The sequence below is a fragment of the Amblyraja radiata genome, chromosome 6 (genome assembly GCF_010909765.2).
Source record: "Amblyraja radiata isolate CabotCenter1 chromosome 6, sAmbRad1.1.pri, whole genome shotgun sequence".
Taxonomy (NCBI): Eukaryota; Metazoa; Chordata; class Chondrichthyes; order Rajiformes; family Rajidae; genus Amblyraja; species Amblyraja radiata.
This window is the reverse complement of record NC_045961.1, coordinates 29,966,550-29,983,122: the sequence shown is the minus strand read 5'-3', so window position 1 is coordinate 29,983,122 and position 16,573 is coordinate 29,966,550. Positions and strand designations below refer to the sequence as shown.

Here is a 16,573-nt window from a genome sequence, read left to right as displayed (position 1 = left end):
TGAGTATGAGTCAGCATACAGGAGAAACACCTCTCACACAATCTCAACAAAACCAAGGAGCTAATTGTTAACTTCTGAAAGTCAGGAGACCACATGTCAGTTTTCATTGGTGATCAGTGGTGGATAAAGAGTTAGCAACATCATATTCCTGGGTGTTAACATATTGGATGGCTCGTCCTGGGCTCAGCACATAAATCTAACCACAAAGGAACATCAGCACCTAGTTTCTTCAACGTTTAAAGAGATTCAGCATGGCATTAAATACTCTAACAAACTGTACAGATGTATTGTAGAAAGTTTCCTGACTGGTTTCATCATGGACAAGTGCTGTTCTATTGCACAATAATACAAGAGGCTGTACAGAGTGGCGGGTCAGCTCTGTCCATCATGGGCACACCATTCCCCACCATTGAAAGCATCTGATTGAGACAGTATCCATCATCAAGGATCCCCACCAACTGGCCCACATCCTCTTCTTGATGTTACCACCGGCAGGAAGAACAGAAGCCCTACACATGTTAATATTGGCCAAAATAGAGCTACAAAAAATGGAGGATCTTTGCATCTGCAGGGCCTGCTTGGCCTCTGTCTGTGAAAAGCTGCAGACTGTGAGTTTGCGCATGCTAGTCTGAACCCTAGATTGATATGCAGGATGGGGAAAGATCCAGATGTTCTCTCTATTGTTAAAATGTATGATGACTTTGCAGAGGAGCTCAAAGGTGTTGCAGATGCATGATCAAAGTGCTTTGTGTGTTCTGTTGTTTTTATTTGTATGGCCGACTTGCCAAATGAAATTCCTCGTATGTTGCAAAACACACTTGGCAAATAAAGTACTATTCTGATTCTGATCAGGATTGGCTCACTGTAGAAGGGTTGTAAATACTGTTAATAATGTTGCACAGTGTTTATGTTACTGCTTGATGATTGGCTGAAGTGTGAAGCCTTGTTTGAATTGTTTATACTCCCGGGGAGAATGTTACATTGCTTGATTAGGGGTGCTTTGTAATTGGGTTGGGGAATTGTCAATAACACTTTAATGTAATCGATATCTGTGATTGGTTTGTAGGGGTACCACCCCCATTTAGTTCTGTCCTGTTGGGCCCGATGACCTATAAAAGGTAACCCCCATGAGGATCGTTGTCAATCTTCTGGAGGGGCGCTTGGGACTGTGTAACCTTTTGAAGGTATTTGCTTGCATGGGGCTGAAGGGCTTGGACAAGCAGAGACAAGGATCGACCCCGCGGTGTGGTTAGGTATCGTATTGGGAGTTTGTTATTGTTTCATAAAATAAAGTTTAGTGGCCCTGTGCTTAACTCAGTGTTTTACTGAACTAGACTAAGGGGGTTAGCTCTAGGAGCATAATTACACACCAACATGTTCCGGAGCAGCTATTTACCTACAACTATCAAGTTCTTGAAACAAACCTGCATAACCCTTATCTTACCTTAGCAACGGAATACCAAGGATCAGCTCTTTTCTTGCACTACTATGGACTTGTTTTCTAACTGCCTTTCTGCACTAATGACTTGATTTTTTTGTGCACAAACTCTTCTCATTGTCTTGTATACTTTGTAAATTTACACTTTGTCCGAGTTTACGTACCTGTAGTGCTGCTACTAGCAAGATTTTCACTGCACTTGTAGCCTCACCATACTTGTTCATAATGGCAATATACCCGACTTGACTATCTGTGGCGTTTAAGGACTTAAGGATAGATTACATAGGATATTGCACTGGGCTGAGTTATGCACTAAATTCCCATTGGGGAAGTGGTTTATTATTTGACAGGGGAAGTGGTTTATTATTAAGTTTGCTTTATCTTAAGTAACTTGCACAAAATCAATAGACCAAAGAGATTTAGATAAATTAGGTGAATGTGGCAGGCAGTGTGCACTAGGCAGCAACAAACTGGTTAATAGTAACCAAGTAGAAATAAGCCCTAGGATAATGGTTAGTTTTGTTTATTATTGTCACATGTACCAAGGTACAGTGAAAAGCTTTTGTTTATGTGCTATCCAGTCAAAGAAAATACTATATATGATTACAATCAAGACGTCCACAATACACCGATATAGGATAAAAGGTGCAACATTTAGTGCAAGATAAAGTCCAATGTCTGATTAAAGATAGTTCTAGTTAATTTGAATTGCTGTAAATAGTTGCTGTATTAACAGGCATGCAAACTTTCAGAAATACATACCACAAACCAAGTTGGATATTTAATTTAATCATGGTTAAAGCGAATTGGAAATTCGCCCACCATGTAGAACAATCAAGCGTAAATTATGCTCAGAGAATTAGAGTGTGTGTAACTTGTGGTAATGTGCAGTTTTTATTTCTGGTCAACATTAGTTTAGCTCAACAGATGATGCATGCAAGAATATGCCAAGCTTTACAGTTTGACGGCAGGCTGAAATTTCACAGTGTTTTTTATCCAAATTAACATTGTTTTTTTCAATACATTTTGACGGGAACGCTGATAGGAAAGGGTTAGAGGGGTATGGGCCAAATGCAAACTAATGGGATGAGCTCAGTTATACAGTCTGCTCAGACTGGACAAGTTGAGCCAAAGGGCTTGTTTCCATGCTCTATGACAGTGACTTTTACGGTGGTAACTGCATACACGCAGTTAATGAAGACTTGCTTCAGACACAAGCAGTTAGAGTATAGTTACAACACTGGCATCTACTGGCAATATGGAAGATTACCCACATACTATTCCAATCCAATCTGACTAATTACACACCACCCAATTAATCTGTTCTCAACTATCAATAAGGTGTCAACAATAGCGTCATCATGTGGCAAATAGTTCCCAGTACCCGGTTCACGAATGATCAATTATGTTTTTGCCCCAATTACTCCACTCATATAATAGCCAAGGTCCAAACATGGAACATAAGAATTTGAGGTTTTATTAACAACCTGGGTTTTCCATTTTCCAATGAAAATGCAAAGGGAAGTTGAGAAAGTGGCTATAGAGAAAATACAAATAGGATTCTGAGTTTTATCAAGGGGGGGTGGCACACACAAGAACAAAGAAATCATGGATAATCATTTATAAAACACCATTCTACCCACAACCCCACAGTATTGTATCCAGTTTATCACACACTAAGATGTAAAAGATTTAGAGAAAGGATGCCAAGGCATATTTATTTTTAAAATTCCACAAATATGAGAGATTTAATTACGTGGACAGACTGGAGAAGCTGGCTTGTTTCTTTGGAACAGAGGTGGTTGCAAGAAGATATAAAATCATGAAGGATGTAGACAAAATAAATAGAGTGCAACTGTTTCCATTGACAAAATGGTTAAGAACAAGGTAATCCAGAGTGAAGGTGATTGTAAGAACTGAAAGACAAAAGGTAAGAAAACCTTTTTTTTTTTTAAACGCATAATGAATGGTCCTTGTCTCAAAAGGGCTGCCAGGAGTAGATATAGAGGCCGTAACATTCTACATGGTGTGAGATATCCATCTGAAAATAAGGTATTTGTAGGGCTGTGGGACTCTGGTTGTAGATCAGTGTAACTCATGTTATGAGTCATACCTGGTAGCTACGCCCACTAGTTTAACAGAAAGCTTCTCAGCCTTTCTCGCTCACTTTGGAGTTACGTGCAAAGATGAAGTTACCTAGGCTGTAATGTTAATAAAGTTTTTGGATCTTAATCATTGTGCGTGACTTAAGTTATTCCTACAGCAGAAACTCAACATGGTGTCAGAGTAACAGACTCACTCCCTGCTTAATTATATTGCTTTTATTTTAGTTTGTTGTTTTCTCCGGTATATATTACTATGGCTTCAGCTCCCAGAAAAACAGAGATCCTGGTGTTTGACGAGGGCCTCGCAGAACGGTGGTGCGTATTTGAAGAAGACTTCTCAATTTACATTGAAGCGGCTCACCCTGCTGCTGCTCCCGGTGTTCGAGTGTCAATTCTTCTTAATCTAGCAGGCACAGAACCTGCTCAACGTGCCAGAAGATTTCATTATGAACCGGCTGGATTTGACCTGGCTGGTGTCCAGACCGCTCCCGCTGAGTCTATCCCAGATCCTGACTGCCTACTACGCAAATTCAGACAGTTATCTGAGTTACGTACTAACTTGGTCATGGAGAGGCATTTATTCTTTTCCCAAAGCCAGACAGGGAGAACCTGTGGAGATGGCGGCACCTACAGGCGTAACAGACAACACATCCTACCTGTGAATGAGCCAGCTCCACCTCCGTATTATCCAGACAGTCTGTGTCCAGCTGATTTGATCCGCCTACACCAGCACAACAACCCACTTCTGGAACGGCTTCTTTGCCAATGGTGACACCCCCTCCCCCTATGCCACAGTCCCGTTTCATCACCGGGAATGCTGGTTCAATCTCCGCCACCTGTGAAGCCACCGGCTCTATCCCCGGTGGGGAAAAATGGAGATGGTCTTTATCGCACACGTGCTGGTCGTGTTTGCAAGCCCACCGTGAAGTACCCGGGCTATGTTTGACTTTACTCCAGCTTATCAATTGCTATGCATGCCTTATTTAGTCAATGGATTTGTGTAATGACATTTAATTCTTTAAGAGGGAGGATATAGATCAATGTCACTACTGTTACGAGTCATACTTTGTAGCTACGCCCACTAGTTTAACAGAAAGCTTCTCTGCCCTTTCTCCCTCACTTTGGAGTTACGTGTTAAGATGAAGTTACCTAGGCTGTAACGTTAATAAAGTTGTTGGATCTTAATCACTGTGCGTGACTTAAGTTATTCCTACAGCAGAAGCTCAACACTGGTACAGGAACAAGATGAACTGAATTTCTTTTGAACAGATTCAACATGGGCTTGATGGAAGCACAATGGCACAGCAGATAGAGCTGCTGCCTCACAGCATCAGAGACCTGGGGTGCTCTCTGTGCGGAGTTAGCACATTCTCCCTGTGATCACGTTGGTTTCCTCCAGGTGCTCCAGCTATCCCCACATCGCAAAGACATGTGGGTTTTTAGGTTAATTGGCCTCTGTAAAATGCCCCTGGTATGTAGGAAGTCAATGAGAAAGTGGGATAATATAGAACTAGTGTGAGTGGGTGATCGGCGTGGACTCAGTGGGCCAAAGGGCATGTTTCCACGCTGCATCTCTTAACTAAATTAAGTGCCTGCTTCTGAACCATAACCATTCTGTTATTTTATTCTGAGAGGTTGATTCTCCTCATGAAGGAATCTGGAACTAAGCAGCTTGCTTCAGAACTGGGTTCTCCCATTTAAAACACGCAAGGAAGAATTTCTACTGAGGATCTACAAAATCAGTCATTTAATATATTCAAGCCTGACAAAAAGGATTTTTGAGAGGGGAATTGAGAATTATGGGGAACAGGTCGCAATTACAACTGAGCCCAAGATCAGGTTACTCTTTACTTTATTAATTGACAGAAGGTTTGTGATATAGTTTCTCACTGTTCTGCATTCACTCATTCTCTGAATGGAACTTTCGGTGAGCATTATATACAAACATTTTCAATTATGCCCACATTAATTGCATTGATAGTTGTATGCCAAGGAGGATCTAATTGTTTTCTCACTTATTTTCGATGTATTTGATTTAAGTGTTGTCCTATGTCTTGAAGAAATTGTATTGCCATAGAGGATTATCTGCATTTGAGAAACCAGAATTTTGAAAAAACAAATTAAACCATTTCTTCTAATTTGGAACTGTTGCATGGCAATTCAAGAATATTACCAGTGATTTTGGATTATCATTGTGGAACTCATCTGATTAGTCACAAAACAGCCGATTAAATAAAGGAGGTGGCATGGTATTAAGGGATATCAACAATGCACCTCTATTTGTGCCATTTTGATTACATGTAATGTTCCAGAAAACACTTCATATAAAAGGAAACAAATAAACTGATCAATCAAGCAAGTAGGCAGGAGAGAGAAAAGCAAGTACAAAATAAAATATTCAAAGAGATTTTAAAGCCATAGAGGAAATAAGGCAGAGATATTTAGTAAAGCCAGTGGCCAAGTAAGTCAAAACTGATACTAAATAAGTGAGGAGCATGCAGCAACCTAGTGGCTTGCAGGCTGAGACAGAGTTTGTTTGTGAGTGAAGACATAAACATTTTGAGACAAGGACTATCATTTTTAATCTTGTATGCTGCAAGCCAGTAAAATCAGCGAGATTGGGAAATGTGCAAACATGATTCGATAAATAACAGGATGCAGGTGAAAACAAGCTGAAGATGAAAGTACAGCAGCATCATGATTTTTGTGGAATAGATTCTGCTCCCATTACCATCAGATGGATAGTATCATAGTCTGTTAAATTATGAGATCAACAGCCCATGTTTAGAAAAGGCCTTTTTTTTAAACTCAGTAATAAATTATAGTTAAAACAAAATCACATTTGTAAATCACATTTCCAAAAATAAAACCCATCCAACATTTCACAGCAGTTCCAAACCATAGAGATCTAACAAATTATATATTTGCTGCATATACAAGAATTGATTATGGCAATTTTAATATGATGGATGTGCTTAGAATAATGCCATTTTAATTAAAACAAACATTAATCAAAATGTAACAAGGCAGCAATCCTCAAAAATACATTTTCAAAATGTGTACATTAAGCCAATTCAAAAATAGCATTATGACTATAGATTGTCAAAAGACACTTACCATATGTTTTGTGGCAGGTTTAATGTAATACTGCCCTGAACACTATCACCAAAGTGCAGATACCCCAGGGTTCCCAGTGAAACATACAAAGCCGTGACGATGCCCATACCAATGTTTAATGCTTGTGGAAACTGTTTTCTTTGTTTCATTTTATTTTCTAATGGAAGAACCTGTTTTTAAATGAAAAATAAAAGATAAAGCTTTAGCAATAACTCTATACTGCTGCTGTCAACAGATACTAAAAAATGATCAAAATAAAATTTTGCAAGTACATTATGGATTCTGTAAATTTATGAAAACAGGTATATTATTTCCATTCTTCCAGTGCACTTTGTTTCTCAGTAACTTGTCAAATACTTCTGCATTGCAAGAATGGCTACATTTCCCCAATACTACTCGTGCTCAACCCTCACTTCATTTTTCTTTAAAGGTGCTTTTGTACCACCTATTTTGACTCTAAACTTTAGATATTTTTCCAGAGCGTCCAATACATAGACACAGAATTGTATTCCAAGTCTGGACACAATTCCAATTCCATCTACAAATTCGCCATCACGAGTTATTGATGCTAACGAATATAGGAGGAAGATCGATCAACTGACCAAATGGTTTAAGAAGGAACTGCAGATGTTGGGAAATCGAAGGTAGACAAAAGTGCTGGAGAAACTCAGCGGGTGCAGCAGCATCTATGGAGCGAAGGAAATAGGCAACGTTTCCATATAACCATATAACAATTACAGCACGGAAACAGGCCATCTCGGCCCTACAAGTCCGTGCCGAACAACTTTTTTCCCTTAGTCCCACCTGCCTGCACTAATACCATAACCCTCCATTTCCTTCTCATCCATATGCCTATCCAATTTATTTTTAAATGATACCAACGAACCTGCCGCCACCACTTCCACTGGAAGCTCATTCCACACCGCTACCACTCTCTGAGTAAAGAAGTTCCCCCTCATGTTACCCCTAAACTTCTGTCCCTTAATTCTGAAGTCATGTTTCGGGCCAAAACCCTTCTTCAGACTGATGGAGGGTGGGGTGGGGGGGCGGGGAGAAGAAAGGAAAAAGGAGGAGGAGCCCGAGGGCTGAGGGAGAGCTAGGAAGGGGAGGAGACAGCAAGGGCTAACGGAATTTGGAGAATTCAATGTTCATGCCACTAGGGTGCGGACTGCCCAAGCGGAATATGAGGTGCTGTTCCTCCAATATACGGCGGTGCTCACTATGGCCATGGAGGAGGCCCAGGACAGAGAGGCCGGATACGGAATGGGGAGTGAAATAACAACCTTGCTCTCAACATCAGTAAAACCTAGGAACTAATTATTGACCTTAGAGGAGCAGGGTCACAGATCCACAAACTTGTCTTCATTGATACTTCATCGTCAGTGGTGCAGAGTCAAAAACCTCAAACTCCAAGGCGGGCATATATTTGAAGGTCTGTCCTGTACACAGCACATTGATACAAATTAAAGAAAGCCCATCAATGCCTCTACTTCCATAGCAGATTGAGGAGATTCAGTATGTCGACAAATACTCTCTTGAACTTCTACAGGCGTACAGTAGAGCGCAAAAAGTGGTGAACTCTGCCCAGTCCATCACGGTTACTGACCTTCCTGCAGTCAAAGCCACCTGTAGGAGTTGCTGCCTCAAAAAGGCAGCCAGCATCATCAGAGACCCACACCACCCTGGCCATGATCTCATTTCACTCCTGCCTTTGGGAAAAAGGTATAGGAGCGGGAAAACTGTCAAATCTAGGTGCAGGAGCAATTACTTCCCAACAACCAACAGGCTATAAAACACAACAACCTCAAAATAAGTTCCGAATTACATAGACTTGGAGGGGGCTGATTTTTGTCTTTGCAGAATTGTTTGATCTTTTTATATGTCTGATCTATTTTTGTTGTTTATTGTGTTTAAAACACTTGATCCTTGTTGAGTGGATGGGGTGTGTTGGACTGCAAGAAAGGAACTGTGAACAGTATGGTTTAAATGTCTCCCCACCGTATTTAGAGTTAAATGTTTTAAAGCCCTGTCCCACAGTACGAGTTCCTTCCATGAGCTCTCCCGAGTTTGCCCTGATTCGAACTCAGAGATTTACTGTAATGGCCACTCGTCGGTACTCGGGGCTCTCGTGGACATTTCGCGACATGTTGAAAAATCTTCACAAGTCTTCCCAAGCTTACCTGCCGTTAGCGAGTCTTCCCGAGTACCTGCCGTTAGCGTTACATGCCACTAATAGACGTCCCCGAGCTCCGACGTACCCGCTACGTTCATTCTCCGTGCTTACCACGGGTTTGATTTTTTTAAACTCGGGAGAGCTCTTGGAAAGAACTCGTACCGTGGGACAGGGCCATTATTTTAAATGCAAAAAACGTTAGAAAGTAAAAATGTTCCAAGTTTTTAAAAGTCCCCACAATTTAATTTCTACTATCAAAACTCAGGAGTCCAGATAAACCAGTGTTGTTGCTCAACTTGGTCCAAATATACTGATTTTTGCACTTATTTTCAGCAAGCTTTATTAAAGTTGATTGCTTTTTAGTACTGAATACAGCCTCAGAAAGAGACAGAAGGGAAAGAAAAATCTGGTTGGGGAGAGAAATTAAAAAAAATTTTTTAGCAGACATCAGTAGTAACAGCGTCATAAAGTAACCTATTCCCTTCTTTTTAAGTAAAAACAGCTTACAAATTACAACATGGAATACTTCACAACTAAAAAGTACATTACTAAAATGAAAAATGAATAAATATATGAGAAGCCAGGCTATGGTGATAGGAAATCGAAGAGAAACCAAATTAAAATTAACATTGCATCTGCTGAAGGAAAAATCAAATCTACCACCGTGGTGCTGCTCTAAACAGATCTTTTTCTTCTTAAGCCCTTTGCACCTCTTTGGAGCATAGGCCATTGAAAAATGTTCTCCACCTCATTCGGTTGTTGGCAGTTCATTCGAGATCTCCCCAGTTGCCCACTAAACAGATAACTAATGTGAAATTACTGAAATCTGGCTTTCAGTGATTCTTTAATATGGAATGGCTGTAATGTAATTACGTAGAAAAAATGTATATATGATAATACTTAACAGATGATAAGGTTTGCAGTTTAAGGTGAGGAAAGGGTGAAAGATTTAATAGGAACCTAAGGGGTAGCTTTTTCACACCAAGGGTGGTAATTGTACAGAACGAGGTAGTTGAGGCAGGTACTAGTGCAGCGTTTAAGAAACATTTAGACAGGTACATGGAGAGGGATATGGGCCAAACACAGGCAGGTGGGAAGAGTGTAGATGGGACATGATGGCCGTGTGGGCAAGTTGGGCCTGTTTCCACACTGTATGATGATGTGCTATCAGCTCAGTTGCACCAATTAGGTCATACACATTGTATACACTGGGCAATCCAAATACCTATGGAGTCTGAAGCAGAAACTCAAGTTCCACCTGACAAGACCTTGCATAAATGGTATCATCTTGGTCATTCCAAAACACTAATCTTACTTTTTTCTGCTTTATATTTCCCAGATGATACAAAAAAAAAAAAATACAAAAAAAAAAAAATAGGCGAAAATTTAGGGCACACTATTTTATCTTTTTGGTACATCTTTTACTGTGTTGCATTCTTGCATAAAAGTAGAAAGTTCAATATTTTAAGCAAAGGTTTATTCTCAGTTATCCAGCCGAACACAAAAAGATGGATCTGTCTAGTTATAAAATCATGGAATCAGACAATTTGATTTTTTTAAATTAGGCTGCATTTTAAGCAATTCTTCCCTTGCCAGGGAAGAGTGGATCAAAGAACAGTTTTACCACTCGTGCAGTGATTCACTCTATTTCTACCACTGCGAGGAGGACCAGATTTTTAGTTGACAAGACACGATATTCTATGAGTCACAAATTACAACAAAATCTTTCAGAATCTTTACAATAGTTCAAAATGTTCAGAAACTGAATTATATATTTCAAACTTTTTTATGTTTCCAGGCACACAAGGTGGTTTTAGAATCATGAAACCCTGTTCATATTACAATTTGCACCAAATTGTATTATCTTACCAACTTGTGCTAATTAGAGTCAAGAGTGTTTTATTGTCATATATCCCAGATAGAACAATGAGATTCTTACTTGCTGCAGCACAACAGAATATGTAATCATAATAAATAATATAACAAAAACACAGAAAAAAGAACAAACAATAACAGCACAATAATAATAATAATAATAATAATAATAATAATAATAATAATAGTCTATTGTAGTTCATAGCTTATGAGATTGTAGTGTTTAATAGCCTGATGGCTGACGGGAAGAAGCTGTTCCTGAACCTGGACCTTACAGTTCTCAGGCTGCTGTACCTTCTTCCCGATGGCAGTGGTGAAATGAGTGTGTGACCAGGATGGTGTGGGTCTTTGATGATGTTGGTTGCCCTTTTAAGGTGACTACGTTAGACCCCTTCGATGGTGGGGAGGTCAGAGCCGGTGATGGCCTGGGCAGTGTTTACAACTTTAGCAGTCTTTTCCGCTCCTGGACATTCAAGTTGCCTAACCAGGCCACGCTGCAACCAGTCAATATGTTCTCTACTGTGCACCTGTAGAAGCTCGAGAATCCTCTTTGACATACCGAATCTCTGTAATCTTCTCAGGAAGTAAAGGTGCTGATGTGCTTTCTTTATGATTGCATCAGTGTGCTGGGTCCAGGAAAGATCGTGGGCATATATGCACGCCCAGGAATTTGAAGTTTTTAACTCTCTCCACCATCGTCCCATTGATGTAAACAAGATTGTGGGTCCTCAACCTTCCTCTTCCAAAGTCCACAATCAGTTCTTTGGTTTTGCTGATATTGAGAGCCAGGTTGTTGTGCTGGCACCATATGGTCAGTCGGTCGATCTCTCTTCTATACTCTGACTCATCACCATCTGTAATTCGTCCCACAACAGTGATGTCGTCAACAAACTTGAGGATGGAGTTTGCACTATGTCCGGCTACACAATCATGAGTATAGAGTGAGTAGAGCAGAGGGCTGAGCACTGATGAAGTGTTTCTGCCAATTCGAACAGACTGTGGTCTGTGGATGAGGAAGTCGAGGATCCAATTGCAGAGGGATGCGCAGAGACCCAGATCCGTGAGTTTCGTAACCAGCTTGGAGGGGATGATGGTATTGAATGCCGAGCTGTAGTCTATAGACAACAGCCTGGCGTAAGTGTTTTTATTTTAACCCACTTCAAAAGGATGCATAGGAATTGCAGGTTTAGGTTTATTATTGTCACGTGTATCAAGGTACAGTGAAAAGCTTTGTTTTGCCTGCCATCCAAACACATCAGATATACTACAAATAAATGCAATCAAGTCAAACTCAAGTACAAGAGATAAAGCAATGGGGAAGATATAGAGTGCAGAATATAGTGCCCAGCATTGTTGCGCATCAGTTGCATAGACAAAGTTCAATGTCCTCAATGAGGTAGAGATGAATCGGACAGTACTCTAGCTTAAGAAGGGACTGTTCAAAAGCCTGATAAAAGAGGGGAAGGAGGTGTTCCCGAGTCTGGTGGTACACACTTTCAAGCTTCTCTACCTTCTACTTTACTGTGCAGGGAGGAAGAATTATCAGGATGGGACAAGTCTTTAATTATGTTGCCTGTTTTTCTTAAACAGCATGAAGTATATATAATCAATGCAGGGAAGTCTGGTCTGTGTGATGTACTGGGCTGCAACTACAACTCTTTGCAACTTCTTACATAGGGCAGAGATGAATCCCAAACCATGTTGGAATCTTGTATAGAACACAAAGTGCTGGAGTAAATCAGCAGGTCAGGCAGCATCTGTGGAGGACATGAATAGGCCACACAGGACCCCTATCTAGTTTGGAGAAGGTCCCTACCCAAAACTTCCTCCTGAAATACTGCCTGACCCTACTCCAGCACTTTGTGTTCAACACACATCAACGCTTCATCTAACAGGCGGTCTATTTAAAAATTCTCATCTTAGTTTGCAAATCCATTTATAGCCTCGCAGCTCCCACCTTGACATGCAACTTCTGCACATCAGCGGAACTGATTTTCTTTTCTCTTTTGTAAAGAGATGTAATGCTGGTACCCCTGAACAAAAAAGCAAACGTCTGGAAAACAGCTATTACCTTTAGGCTCAAAGTGAATTTCAAAACTTCGTAAATTAGTATTTATTATACCTCGGCATTATAAGCCTCCGTAAAATCCAAATTATTCCCAATTGAGGCTTGATCTGTATGGAATATTTTCTTGCTTATTTCCCAACTGAATAGCAGAACTCGTGCCTTGTGGAATCCCACAAAATGAGTTTAAATGAATCATCTTTGCATTTGAATGTGCATCTTCCTGTGAGAGTGCATTGTAATTATCAATGGTTTCTCACAGTAGTTGAAGTAGACCATCTTCACGTCATTTATTCTTGTCCCTGAAGAAAACGGCTGACATTCACATCTGAATTTATATATTTTTAATGGTTTACAGATCAATCCAATTAATGCTTTGCACGCATTAATGACAAATGCACATAGGGAGCCAAATTGTTATTTAATTTATCAATGCTCATTCCAATTAACCAAAATTGAAATGGTGCATGGTAACAAGAGTAAGTAATGGCAAAACATATAAAGAAAATAACAGCACTGCATCAAAACCTCTCATAAGAGTTCATAATAAATGCAAGCTAAAACTAACACATTGAACTGCAGGCTTTAAGTTTCATGAATACATTGAACAATTCTTTTATTTTACTGCCCTAACTGCTCAGGAGTTCAAACCTGTAGGAGGGAATTTTGTACTTTACCTGTACTCCATATCTGACTTTACACAGATTGGTACAGACACAAAATAAAAGAGCTCATAGATCAGTGGTGAGTCTATCGAACAAGTCGGATTATTAAAAGGCCTTATCAATGTACATCGGAAAACAGTGTGAGCAAGCCCAAGCTGCTTCAATAAGTTATAGTAACTGTAGGATTTTTGTATCCTCATGACACAATGGTTACTTGTGTAGTTGAAATAAACCAATAATTAATGTCTCTGTAACCTTCCATCTTTGTCTTTCTCCAGTTAACTTTAATCATACGTTTCCTGTTGTTTTCAAACTCTCCTCCCTTATATATCTAATGTAGATACCATAAATGTCAAGATTCTACTTGCTGGATGGGATTCCCTCGTTAAAGAGATCGTTCGTTAACCTTCGGGAGACTTGCCTGCTAAACAAGTCTTACCTGTTGCATTCTTACGATTACAGCTGATCTTTGTCACTAACAACAAAGCGCAGCTGTAATCGTAAGAATGCAACAGGTAAGAACCTAGACAGAACTACGAAGGACTATCCTCCCCCCAATAGATAAGAAGGCCTGCTTCTCAGCAGAATGTTTCAGCTTTGATATTCTGACTACATGCGCTGCTATTTTTCCCCATCATGCTTCCCCAGTATCTCTAGAGTTAACCATATTATAACCTACTCAGCTTCCTTATAACTCTCAAAATTACCAACAACAAAACCAAATTCTACTCTACTCAAATACATTAACATGCCATAGTGTTGTAAATAGCACTCTGCAGAAACACTGATTTGTATGAACCAAGGTAAGAGTTCAATACACTTGTACAATGCAGGTTATGCCAACTCAAATTTTCCATGCTCATATCTAGTCTCTCTAATCATATAATAAAACCATTCACTGCAACTTTTCCCATGGCCCAAATCTATATCATTGCCACAAAGGTCATCTTATCATATGGGCTTCAATTGTGCCATTGCGCTTATGTGGTGATTTAACAAACCCTTCTTGAAGTGTCATGTATAGTTGAGTTCCAAAGAACAGTTCAAGGTCTATTGCTCTTACATAAATCACATGAAGTCACAGGGCAACTTCAAAAATCTGCAAAGGTACAAAACATGAAAGTGCAACAAACAGTGAGGAAGATGGTGGAATAATAAACTTTAAGAAGTCACAGAATGATGGCATGGTAGACACAATCCAGCAAAGGAATGTGAAATTCTTTGATTGCAAGAATAATCAAGAGACAGTACCAACAATTTTGAAGTGCGAGGATCCAGAAAGAGCAAGATTTAAGGGTCACGTACACAAAGCCCTTAAGGTTGAAATTCAAGTTAACAATGTTAACATATCTTGGATCCTCGACTTTAGAAACAAAGGGACACAAAGTGAAGCTAGCAGGTTATCTTCAGTCCACATAAAAACTAGCTTAGCATTATGTCCATCTGTGCACCATGATCAGCGACATGTTGTTTAAGAAAGAACTGCAGATGCTGGAAAAATCGAAGGTAGACAAAAATGCTGGAGAAACTCAGCAGGTGAGGCAGCATCTATGGAGCGAAGGAATACGTGACGTTTCGGGTCGAGACCCTTCTTCCTGCCTCACCCACTGAGTTTCTCCAGCATTTTTGTCTACCTTCTATGGTCAGCGACAAGATCACTTGAGGAGATAACAAAACTGTGCTGAGGAACCTCCAGTTTAAATTCCATTTGGAATATTTTGGAGGACCAAGAAACCAAGAACCAAGAATGGCTGCATGGTAGACCACTACTGCATGAAAACTAGAATTGTTCTCCTTGAAGCAAAGGTTACAAGGTGAAGTAATAAATGCGTTTGTAATCATGAAAGATTTAGTTGCAGCAAATAAAAATAAACTGTTTATTGTTGCCAAAGGATTGACAACCAGAAAACACAGAATTATGACGACTGGCACAAGGGCCAGGTGTATTTGAGGGATTTGCCCACAGTGACTGAACAAGAGCAGCACTAACAGCATCAAATTAAGTCAAACCTTTGCTGGCCTGAAAATAAGGTGTTCGCAGGAAAAGTACTAACTTAAAATATGATTGAATCCCTGAAACATAGAGAACAAGCCACTATGGCTTTGTGCATCAAGTTGAAATCAACTCATTCTGCATGAACAGAGAGCCAAAATTTTTTTGGGGGGGGGGGGGGAAACAAATCAGTACGGAAGAGTCTGCCATTGTAGGAAATACAGCAATTTATTGACATGTTCATTTTCAAAAGCCTGTTTAAAAGATCTTTGTAAAGAGTCCGCATTCATAACTTGCAGCAGTCCACAAACAACTGATTTGAACATTAATCGGAATAAGAGTGTCACTGGTGAGGCACACATCTGGGAGCTACCCTTAATTCTGTTACCTACCCTTAACCAAAAATGTGTAGGCGCCTTTTGCTCTGGTATTTTATTTAATTCACATGTTTAATCAATAATGCTTTATTATTAATGTTTGATGTTTTGTGTCATTCCTAACTGTCACTGGATGTCATGTTGTCACTTGTGGGCGGAGCACCACGGCAAATTACTTGTATGTGAATACTTGGCCAATAAACTTATTCATTCATTATGCTTCAACTTAGTGACTTGAATACCTGAAGTCACAGTCAGATTTTCTGTCGTAGGAAATCTGGCAAACCAAAGAAATCATAATTATGATAATCATACTTTAATAAACTAAAATCTTATTCCAGTTTAAATGAATTAACCAAGTTTAAATGCTTTACATGTCATAGAAAGGTTTGAAACATGCCTCTGTATAATTATCCTTGGCTTCTAGGTTAAAAAGCTATAATAACTACACCAGCACTGTTTGCTCTAAGCAGCAAAACAATGTTACCTGGATAAACAAGAATATAGATGCTACCTACCAACCCAATTCCTTCAAAAGCAAATATTGCAGATCCAAAAAAAAGTGGATATTTCTTCCAGCTGGCGATCAGTGGAAGCTCCTTTGGATGAGGTATGTCCTATATGAAAGGAAAACAGACAATAAATGGAATTAAATATGCAATTATTTAAAAAAAATGTCACACAAGACATGGCAACAGGCAGTGTCTTACCAAATGGAAAGTGGATACTTAACCAGCAGGTTCAGAGGGGTAAATGCAGGGCAAC

At 39.7% G+C, this 16,573-nt stretch overlaps 1 protein-coding gene across 2 annotated transcripts in view; it reads right to left on the bottom strand.

Moving 5' to 3' along the window:
* Positions 1-16,573, bottom strand: part of slc36a4 (solute carrier family 36 member 4) — a 290,588-nt gene that overhangs the window by 232,772 nt on the left and 41,243 nt on the right. For both annotated transcript variants that reach the window (XM_033022426.1, XM_033022427.1), the window contains exons 8-9: positions 16,327-16,425; positions 6,661-6,830 (exon numbers count right to left, since the gene is read on the bottom strand). In XM_033022426.1, the coding sequence (XP_032878317.1) occupies positions 6,661-6,830; positions 16,327-16,425 (269 nt within the window). The remainder of the gene's footprint in view (positions 1-6,660; positions 6,831-16,326; positions 16,426-16,573) is intronic.